Source organism: Anser anser (assembly GCF_964211835.1).
Source record: "Anser anser genome assembly, chromosome: 3".
Lineage (NCBI taxonomy): Eukaryota > Metazoa > Chordata > Aves > Anseriformes > Anatidae > Anser > Anser anser.
Window position 1 is genome coordinate 22,361,709 of NC_139722.1, and position 11,426 is coordinate 22,373,134.

At 40.7% G+C, this 11,426-nt stretch overlaps 1 protein-coding gene and 1 long non-coding RNA gene across 9 annotated transcripts in view; one reads left to right on the forward strand and one right to left on the reverse strand.

Moving 5' to 3' along the window:
* ARHGEF10 (Rho guanine nucleotide exchange factor 10) overlaps positions 1 to 5,010 on the forward strand; it is a 120,743-nt gene extending 115,733 nt beyond the window's left edge. For all 8 annotated transcript variants that reach the window (XM_083829898.1, XM_083829902.1, XM_083829903.1 and 5 more), the window contains one exon: positions 1,120 to 5,010. In XM_083829898.1, coding sequence (XP_083686024.1) covers positions 1,120 to 1,634 — 515 coding nt within the window. In that variant the 3' untranslated portion in view covers positions 1,635 to 5,010. The remainder of the gene's footprint in view (positions 1 to 1,119) is intronic.
* LOC310896936 lies at positions 3,355 to 11,245 on the reverse strand. Its single transcript, XR_014581931.1, has 2 exons — positions 9,996 to 11,245; positions 3,355 to 8,336 (listed from the first exon to the last, which is right to left on the reverse strand). It is a non-coding gene; the product is annotated as an uncharacterized lncRNA (long non-coding RNA).
* Positions 11,246 to 11,426: the final 181 nt, after the last annotated feature.

The window sequence follows — 11,426 nt, forward strand, 5'->3', positions numbered from 1 at the left end:
AAAGCATTTCATTTTATTGTCTCATTTTCTGTTTTGATGTGGTTTATGTCATCTGCATATTCTTGCATTTATTTTGGGTCAAGACTTGTCAGATTTCGTAGGTCTAGCAGCATTACATTTTTATAGTCTTCAGATACAGTATTTGGAATTTGAACCAAAAATGTCTGACTTTTTCCAGTTGTGCTTCCAGTAGTGATAATTCATCTTAATATCATTGCACTTTCTGTAAAAGCAGATTTTTTTTTATTATAACCTGCAAAGTATTAGGGAGTTAGGGATGGACAGAGTGATTTGTAGAGTTGTTTTTTTCCATGATAGCCTAATTCCTTTTTATATTGTAGCTGATTTTGTATAATGTGTGTGTGTGTGTATATATATATATATGTATATATAAACCGTAAAAGTCACATACGCTGATGTTGGTTGAGCTTCTGAATTTAGCACTATACAATTTATTTTTCATACATTCTAATGATTTGCACAGTGTAAATTCTCTTTGTACTACCAGCATCCCACTGTTTAAATACTTTTAAAAAATAATTGAAATTGTTCAGCCATTTCCTTATGAATCTGCCATGGTAACCAGAAAAGCATTCAGAAGGATGAGCTTTAGTTCCTGCTTTATAGCGTGGAGAGCTCTATTACAATGAGACAGATGTTCGTATGCTATTCTAGAAAGGTACAGAGTTGCAGTAGGATTAATTGAAAACCACATATTTTGTTTGTGGACTACTGGAGAAAACTCATGATGTTATATTTGTGTCAATGCCAAAAAAAAAAAATAATAATGAAGTTAGTAGAAAGTTTTTGTACTCACGCTGTTGTGAACACAGCACAAGTCAATTTGAATTCATACTGTCACATTTTAGCTGATTTATTAACACAGTCCTAAAACACCTTTATGGCACAATAGGTGATTTTTTCTTTCTACATTTTTTTCTGTAAATTGAGTACATACAAGGCAACAGACAGGCTACAGACAGACTGGAAGCATATAATAGAATTTTAAGAGTTATGCATTCCTGAGCAAATTTAATGGACTACCTACGGCAGAGTGCTATGTGTTTTATTTATTTATATATTCTTAATCCTTTAATTGTCTTTTTCTTTTGGCTCCAGGAAGAGGAATGGTCTCATATCATGCACACAATGGGCCAGTCAAGTTTCTTGTAATGGCTACGTCTATAAACAAGAAAAACAAAAACAAGTTGAGGAACAGCCTGCCTCCTGGCTCAGAATCTAAAGACGACGACCAAAAGAATGTTCTGCACAATGACAGACCAGGCTCTTCCCTTAGTAACAACCCTGATACTTCAGTTTGGCTGGGAGGTTCAGTAGGATCCATTGCACAAAAAAGTGACTTGTCTTCATCTTCAGGATCCCTTACTTTGTCTCACGGATCAAGTTCCCTAGAGCATAGACCAGAGGACAGTAACATTTATGAGCTTTTGAAGGATCAAAATTTCTCACTTAAAAGTAAAAGACAGAAATCCAAGAAAATGAAAGCGATTTCAGTGTTAGTCATTTCTGGTGGCCAAGGACACAGAAGAGTGAACAAGAAGACCAAGCAGCAACGACAAGATGAATTAGTGTCTTCGGTGATGGTCTGGCAGATCCCACTATTAAATATCTGAGTGAAGAAAATCCAAAAAACTTCCTACTGTTAAACAAAGTCTGGTATCTTTTTACAGCAAATGCCAGCCTAGGACCCAAACCAGTAGACCTTACATACATGAGAGCAGTTTCAGTAGGACTGGATCACAGATACAAGGCAGAGTCTTCACATATTTAGAACATTCTGCAGTGTTAAGAGTATTGGAAAGAGTTTAGCTGTTGATTCTGTCTTTGATACTTAGAACAGAAAGGATTTGTTAGACACTTTTAAAGACTTTAGAAACCTTATTTATATTTACATTTATAAATATCATTATGTCCTATAGCACTTAGGGAAGGCAAGGAACATGTGCTCTGTCGCATGCCGTTTTCGGTTATGTAAATCAGCGGTTGTTTCCTTTTCCAAAGTGGCATATTGCATGGACTGTAGATTTTAACAAATTAGCAAATATTTTTAAACAATAAATATTCTAATGCAAGCTAATATTAATTTGGTAACTACCATAATAGTTTGTAACATCGTTCCATATGCCAGAGTTTGGTCTGAACAAAAGCAGTTATTTTAATTGACACGTGTTTATTTCAACGTAAAAAATAGATATTTTTTATTTCTAATGCTCAGTATTATTAAAAAAAAAAGTTGCAGTATAAAAAGTGCATTAATTTTCTCAGTAGTTGCAATGTGTCTGTCACATAGAGAAAGTTCTAAGGGCAAATAGAAAATACAGATGTAGAACAGCTGTGCATTGTAGTGCTGGTAACACATTCCCTCCTGGCAGCTCGGTATCAAAGCTAGACATGGACTGTGCCATTTTTAATTAGGTGTGCATAACGAGTATATAAATAATGAGAAACACACTAACATTGCAATACGTATAGGAAGCGCACGTAATCACTGTGGGCATTTGCCCTACGTCAGTTGATTTTTGCTACATCCTCAGGCAAACACCTATCAAATAGTGTCACTGCACAACTGCAGACAGCAGAGATATGGTCCTAACTTTTCACCCAGAGATTCAGCCAAACATGATCTCGTAAGCAGATATTGTGAAAATAGTGTGCACAGTTTCTTTGTGTTCATTCACTCAGTGAGGAAAGGTGTTGCTTTGGTGCTGTTAGAGGGCTGAAATCTAAACAGAGACCTAATTCATCATCTTTTCTTCATGAATCAATATATTTCCAAAGGGAATGTTGAATTTGGGGATTACTACTGACGTTGCTTTTTGCACTAGTCTCTGTGCATATGAAATACAAGACAAAGCCTTCAGCTCAGAAAGACATCGCAAAAAATGGTGATGAGACACGGCATTCAATCAAAATGCATTTAATGTGTGTTGAGTGAAGGAACTGGGAACATCCTTTTCCCTTGTCAATAGACTGGAAGATGCAGAGAAATCAGGACTCAAGTTTCATTAGGGTATGTTAGGAACTGTAATACTGTCCATCAGTTCAATAAAATATAAATTGTGTCCAAAGCAGAAAGTCTGCCAGATGTTTGCATTGACTAAAGTCAAGTGCAAGTTTTGACTGCTTCAGAACTCTTCTAATCCCAGTAAGGGGATGGATTTCCCTCAAATTATTTCTGCTACTTATAATACAAACTCCTTGATTACACCATGTTTTGTTTCAGTCTGCATAGTTTTAATCAACGTTAGCCGTAACTAGTGTTTCCCTGCACGTTATATTTCAAAGTAAACAGTACTAGGGACTGGATTAGTTTGTTCAATATAAGATAGTTTGTTTTTGTTTTTCTTAAGTAGCAGCAGCATTATAAGCGTTACTGAAATTTCTTTTGCTATTTTTCACCAAATTTGTATCTCTCTAAATTCTCAGTCTGCTCTGAAAAGCAAACCTGTATCAAGCTGACTCCAAAGTCAGTGGGTGGGCTGACTCACCAAGCCTGATGGAGCCCCACAGTACGAGACCATCGTGTCTTCCTGCCACATGACACACAGTATGCGGGACAGAGGGAATGCTGCTGCGGAGAACCTTTGCCTGCTGGCTGGCACTAAAATAGACATTTCAAAAATCAGATATGCACGCACATTTCTTTTCAGAGGTTTGGCCCACATCCTACATCCTGATGAGAATGGGCTTCTTAAGCCGTAATAACATCGACTTCAATAAGTCATGAAGGAAGTTTCTTATGGGTTGGATTGTAGGTTTAGGTCCTTCCTTACTGTTTTGTGCTTTTACACTGTGTCTTTCACCACCTACATCTCACTGCTTCAGCTGGGTGTTGTCAGCATTGGTATGGGCTTAGCGTTGGCGCGAGTCCTTGAGCAAAACAATTTAGTGTGCCTCTAAGCCATCAGCCAGTAACATTTTCCCCAAATTTTCCTCCTCTTCCTGACCTAGTGCCTGGTCTTGCCTGAGGGATCAAGGCCGGTAGTGTTTTCTACACTCTTCCATAGCTATGGCCCTGGGAGTTGCTCTTTGCCCACTGTGTGGAAGTACTAAATCGTACAGTTTAATGTATGTATATTGAAAAACATGTTAAAAGATTCTTCTGTGTATAAAGCATATATAACCTAGTGTCCATTTGCTACACTTACAGCAAAAAAACTAAAGGTGTGATTCTACGTGCCCATCGGGTGTGGGCTTCCACGTCCATGCTTTTGGGACTGGAATTACGATTATGCCCACTCTCTCGTGGTTCCTTATCACTGAGAATGGTAAGCTGAGTCCCCCACACATTCAACTGGAAATCCATGCATGGAGCTATTACAGAATTTGCTGGCAATGATGCATGAGAGTTTTAAAATGTTAAGCAATATTAATCCTATCTTCCAGCTGAAATGTTGTTTTCTTCAGTTCAGACAACAGAACAGCAGAAACAAATCCAAATTTGCTCTTCTGAAAGTCCATCAATATTTTGCCACTGACTTCAGTAAGAGCAACACCACATTTACATTACACTGTTTTGAAAACAAACGTATCTGTTTGTCTTACTGAGTGGTTTAGAGAAAGAAAAGCTGTATGTCTTTTGCTAGAGACACACATTGTCTTGAACTGGATTTTCAATAATGAACTGAGCACAACGTGCAATGCTTATTTTCTGATACACAGCGTACGTAGCAAGGTATTACCTTACTGTGAAAGCAGAGAGGAACCAAAGTTTATTTTACAGCAGGCAAATAACCTTTATAGCCGTTTCAGACTGCTGCTGGGTAGGTTGGATCTTGCTTTCTGATACTGCTTTTCTAGATTAATAGAAGTTATGGAAAATATTAGGGAAAAAGGGGAGCAAGTGTAACCACTATGATATACTCTGTATATGTTTTCTAACACATAGTAGGGTCTTTTATAACATGAGCCATAAAACTTATGTATTTATGTTCAAAGCATAAACTGAAAAAATGTTTAATAAAAATGTGATAAAAATTAACTTCACAAGTACATTTCTCGGGTCGTCATTTTAACAAGAAGGCTAGAATCCATGGCATGCATTAATGAGTAATATATATATATATAATAATGAAGTTATGAAAGGGAAAATAGGATATGTAATGAGGAAAACATATATTTTTGAATTTTTATAATTTCTAGGTTTTAAGCACCATCAAGTGCAATTTCTGCAAGTGATGCACACTCTCATAATAAGTTTGACCCCTGTATGAATAGACACAAATAGTACCCAAGCAGCAAAATTTCTTCTAGCTGCCTACAGGGAATATGAATCAGCATTTGGGCAGTGCATATGGTATAGAAAAATGAGATGCGTTAATGCTCCAAATGAGTACGGCAGAGCAAAAGCATTAAAAGAAATTAATTTTCACTTGGTAACTGGCAGTTCATTCTAATTAATCTGCCCTAAAGGATGCATACAGAATCCCCTGATTGTGTTTAAATTCAGAGGCTTGTATTCATCAGGCTCAGCAATAGCCTTTTTGTGTGTACCTGCACTGTTATAACTAAACAAGAAGAGAGTTATTGAAGTAAAATGAATAGCTATTAAAGCCTGGCTTTTTGTTCTTGTTTTTAATACCACATCCATTTTATTTATTGTTCTGGAAAACACCAGCTTTTCATTCCCTCTTCTGAAGATCATAGGTATTTTCTTGAGTTTCCTTGCCATTGCTATTGCTGCAGTAGCAAAGATACGAAATGAAATCAAATTCCATGGGTGCAGGATATTGTAAATTCACACACTTCAGGCTGGATTCTGTCCCAGCTGGCATTTACAACTCATTTATGGGTGGGATGAGGGTGTTTAAAAGTGCACGCTACCCCTTTGAGACACATACGAGAATACGGGGAAAGATCTGAAGTGTGGTGCAGTGCTTAAACTTAATTTCTCCTCTCTCTCACGTCCAATTTGATTTTTGAAGCACATAAAGATGAATTACTTTTCATGAAATGCATTTGGGGGTGAGAAAAATCTGCAGTTTGAAAGGTGCAGTCAAGGGAGGGCTCTGTAAGAGTTGATCTGTACTTCAATGAGTGATACCGTGGGACTGATTCAGTATTTCTGATTGCTTTGTATATCTTCACAGCAATAATACTTCATGTAATAGTAGTGCTGTTAAGAAGGTAAATTGATATCTGTAGCTTGGAATAAGCTGAGTTGAGAAGTGGCTGACTTGAAGCCTCATGATGAGTCTGTACAAGAAAACAGATTAAAGACATTACTGCTGCCTAAACCCATGATTAGCCCTTTAAGCTGTGCCTCCTGCTTGCAGGCATCCCGCGTGTACGGCTCTTGAGCTGTCTGTGCTAGTGAACTGGGCAGGACCGGGGCCACAGCCCGAGCGCCGCTGGCCTCTGGTCGTGTCCTGGTCACGGCAGGCTCTTGGGGGTTAATGCTTCTCCCATCAGGCAGCACTGACACAGCTACTTGGGTGGCTTGGGGCCGATTAACTGCGTCAATCTCTTTGGTCTCTTGGTACTGATGAAGCTTAACGCATATCCATGTAGCCTGCTTCACATGGGATGGAGCCTAGCAGCCTGAATGTTGAGGCCCTAAGTCTAGTACACATGGGGAATAGAAATAGGTGCACTTAGAGGTTGGTTCTTCCCACCGCTCTTAAACGTTTATTTTATGCCTTTATGATGGGAGCGTAGATATCAGCGTGGACTTCACACCTACCGTGCAGATAGCAGTGGTCGGTACATGGAGACTCAAGTGGTGTATCATACGCTGAGTGCATGGTGCCAGAGCTCAGAATTCAGCTTACTTCATTGCCGTTCAGACTGAGGATCTTTATGTGGAATCTATATTCTATTTTTCTTGCAAATGCAGCATGTGCTCTGCTAGATCTCTGTGCTATTTGATTTGAGAAATCTGGCTCAAGATCTTCAGAATTAGCTGATTCGCTGCTTCCCCACACTTGTACTTACTTGATCGTAACCTCTTGCTGAGAGGCATGCCCAGTTATCAAACTGCCAGAAACACTCATCGCCTTTAAGGCAAAAAAAAATAAAAAAAAAATAGAAAGAAAATAGCAACACTGAAACAGTTCTGAAAGGATCTGAAATTCTCCCAGGCAAAGGAAGATTTACTGTGCAAGCCCATTTAAATGCAACAATGTGGACATATGACCAAAGCACTTCGAGTGCTTTGGCCAAGCTCCATAAACTGCTCCATAAGAGGCGGTTAGTCATTCACAGCACGACCTTCCAAGGTGTTCAAAGGGATTTTTTTCCTCCAGCAAAACAGGCCTTGACAGCAGAACTGCACATTCTGCTGTTGTGCGTATTGTTACACACCGGGGATAATCACAGTGATCATTAAAGTGTGTCCCAACCTGGAGGATGAGCCAGAACACCTAGGAGGAAGATGGCACGCCTTGGAGGAGATGAAATCTTTGTAAGCAGTCACTGGAAACCCTATTTAAGGGGTATTTTGACATCAAAAGATTCAGGTGAGCCGCTAGCAGAGTTTTTACAAGTGCTGAAGTACCAAATTGCAACTGAAATCTGTGTATTTGCATGACTGACTACTGACTACAAGAAAGGTTTTAAATTCAAGGAATCAGACACAGCTTGGCTACACAAGGTCCAGGCTTCTCATTTTTGCTCTCCATTTGTCCTGATTGGAGAGAAATGCAACAGGTTTCATCTTGGGCATCAGGGTCACTTCAAACATTGGCACAAAAAAAATGTACTCACACTTCCCAAAGAAAATTGTGCAGGTCTTCTTCTGTGGACTTTTCTGTTTCCTTCTGCCGGCATCTCAAGCTGCAGAACGTGCCTGTCCAGCTGCTCTGAATGCTTTTTGAAGGTGCTCTTTTGAAAGGGATTTTTTTCGTGGAGAGTTGGATAGCACAGACCACGTACTTCAGTGAGAAGGATCCTAGTTCAGCCAAGATCTGTAAGTGCAACAACCTTTCTACAATGCTGCTACAAGCAGCCCGTGCTGCTCTTAATCCAGATCAGATGCAAGTGACACCATCAGTTAACGTCAGCTGCTTCCGTGCTGCTGGAGACGAGAGCACCTCAACTGTCCCTCGCACATGTCCTGAGGCTGCATCAGGTGGAGTCCTCGTGCCGGCCCCTTCCCTGCATGAACCCAGCTGTCCAGGCAAGCAGCCGGTTACAGCCTCCACCTCTACCTGAAGATGTCTCACGGGAGTATCAGGATTTGGGGAGAAACCTGCTGATCACGAGGTGTTTTGCTCACACACTGTAGCGCCAGCCATGGAGGTACGCTGGAGAGAGAGGTGCCGTGACAGTCCTTGGTTGTGGCTGGGAAGAAACGCTGCCTGGATAATCTCCTCCTACTGTAAAGAGCACGGGTAGGCTTTAATTCTCTTTTTCAAATCCTTTGGTTTTTATTATCTTTTTAGTGAACTGGGAGATTATGTGCTTGTTTTCCCAACTGCTCATCTAAGTAAGCGCTGCATGTTCCCCATCTTTTAACCCTATCAAATGCTTTCAGTCTAATTAAAAGCTGTTCTACCTGTTCAGAGCATTGTTCCAGGTGACAAACCTCTCAGTAAGCCAGTCTCTTTTGTTCTGCCTTTTTATTTTTTTTCTTATATTAAAAACAATATTGATCTGTCTCTGGTCTTTGCTCTTTAAAAACAAAACCCAAAGAAATCTTTATGATCTATTTTTCCTTATGGCTAATACCACTCTGTCTCCCACAAGCTGATTACCCTTCCAGTAAGGGTAACTTGCCCTTTTTCTGCTCCTTTTTCTTTACATTCTCCTATTTGGGTGTATTACATGCATATAGTACACAAAGGTAGATCAGCTTGAGTCATCAAACCTACTGTTCTCTGAATACAATATAGCTTGTGTAACATGCCTGCAGCATGTATACTTTTCATATTCCAGATATACAAGATTTATTTTAGTCATCTTTGGCTGCTCAGCAGAAATATAACGAACTGTTGCCCTGTGCCAGCAGTAACAACCAAACCAATGCTTGAGGCCTCCGTGTTATAGTACCAAGAAGCATTTCACATGGGAGTCTTCAGCTGTCAAACACAGGATGAGCAAAAGGAGTCATGTTTTCTTTTCTGTTTGTTTGGTTTGCTTACGTTTTGGCTTCTGGCAATGAACTGGATCTCTGGATACTGCAGGGACTGCTGATCCCAGCTACTGCCACTTCCTGTCGGACACTTGCTCCAGCATGTGCAGGTGCAATGTTGCTGGAGTTTACCCAAGCCAGTTCCAGAATTCTAGTGTTGCTACATTTATTTGTCCAAGAGGCTCTTGGAAAAAGCTAGCCTGCGTGGGCTACACTCTGAGCCCTTTATCTAGGAAGGTTTAAAGCCTCTTGGTCTGTAGGATATGCACTGAGTATTTCATCCGGGTGAAAAAACGATTTTGTTAAATGATTCCTAACCTCCTTAAATGAGAACGTCAGGAGCTTCATTGGCTAGAAATCAAAGCCCCTGAAAATGAGATGATCAATTTTGTATGTGAACTGCTTGCTAATTTTACCAAAGAAGAGTGCTTCTGCCCATCTACCAGGGTAGCCCAGTGCTGCACAACGGAGTTGGGAATCACAGCAGTGCAGCTGCTATTGCAGCCAGTGGGAGAATGAGAAATGTGCTACCTCCTCAGGAAGACCAGAGCCCTGAATGGCTCTGGGAACACGTACATCTGTCCACATCTGGATGCTACCAGGTGTCCCTATTGTATTAAACAGAGAGAAGGGTGCATATTTTGTCTCCAACTTCATGTGCATAAGATGAAGAAACCTTCCTATTCCTATTTCTCCACCTGGATTTTCCTATTTTTATTCATTTAACCAGACAAGCAGCTGTAGCAAACGGTTCCCTTTTTTGTTACTGAGCACTGTTGCTGGTATATGAGAGACAGAGAGGAGGGGCTGTATGTCCAGAAGACTTAACTGGGCAGCAACTAGCTAAGGTTTCTGGGGCAGAGCATAGCTAACACCCAGCTCTTCCCTTTCTGCCTTCACTCACCTCACTGTCTTCACCACTCTCCAGGTGTTGCTCCAGGCTAATCGGCCCTTTCACAACATAGGTTTCTCCTCAAGTCCTGCTGGCCAGTAGCAGCAGTAACAAGCTGTCAGCACCCCTGAATATTTGCTGTGTTGGCTGGGCTACAAAAATGCATGACAGGCACCAAATGAGATACCAGAAGAGGTGTGTGATACCTGGTTGCCTTTAGGACAGAGCCTTCTCTACCCTGGGACAATGATTCACCTTGTAATCCAGGTGTTTAAAATTAATCATCTACTACTACACCAGTATGACTTTACAGCTAATGGAGAGAAGCAGGCAACACCAAAGGATGATTCACCTCATCCTAAGATACAATGTCTAAGCTAGGTGAGAAATATCGCCTCGCAGACATGTTTATTGCTGTACGTTAATTATAAATGGAGCCTCAGTGAATTCAAGTTGCAAGGAAATGAGAGAACCAGAACCAGAGGGTGGACATTAGACTGATGTTCAGAAAGTTTGGGAATTGCAAACAAGGGCAAGTATGACCCACCGATACACGTAAATACACTGCTTCCTAGCCACTGATTCTCAATTGTCTCTCGAAACCAGAGCTCAGACACCTCTGTGTAAACCCAGCCTGGAGTGTGATGTGACAGTAAAACCTGAAGAGGAGCTAAACAAATTCAGCAGTGCTTAAAATCACCACATAGACAGAAAGCGTGAGTCAGAATGATCTCGGATATGATACTGTTGGCAGTCACGTAGCTCTCATTAATGTAAACAGAAGTCAGGCATCTCAAGGAAAGATAATAGTCCACGTAGGAGCAGAACAACAGGGATTCTGAAAGTAATTTCCCAGACCTGTATTAGTTGTCTAGTTTCAGTGTCATCTTGAAATATACAGTATGTAAAGTAACACAAAATAGCAGGAAGATTAGTTCCTGATGCAGGAGAGATGAGTTATTTCTGGCAGGCTTTAGTGGATCTCCTTGTATCACATGGAAACTTCTTCCAACTAGCCAGGAACAGGACCGTGTACAGAAACCAACGCTCCAGTAACGTAATTGATCCAAATGAGGGAATAGCAGGAAATTCACAATTTTGCTGAAGACACGTGTTGCAGTCACCAATTATTCTAAGACCCCTACAACACTGCATTATTGTGGCCCCAGAAAGCATGCTGGCCTCTCTCAGCAGAGATGAGACATGACCTCAGCTTGAAAACTAGCATTCCAGTTAAGCACTCCACTTAAGTAAGCGTGTAACATGAGTGGAGCCAATGACTTCAAGTGGTTACACTTATCCAGCTTTGCAGGCAAGTGCTGTAGTGTATTAGGGACTAATTCAACACATAATGCGGTAAGACTTTTTGCAAACCAGAAGGCTGCAGAAGTCGGGCAATAGGACGAAATGGCTGAGAAGACACCCAGCCGTGCTTAACCACCG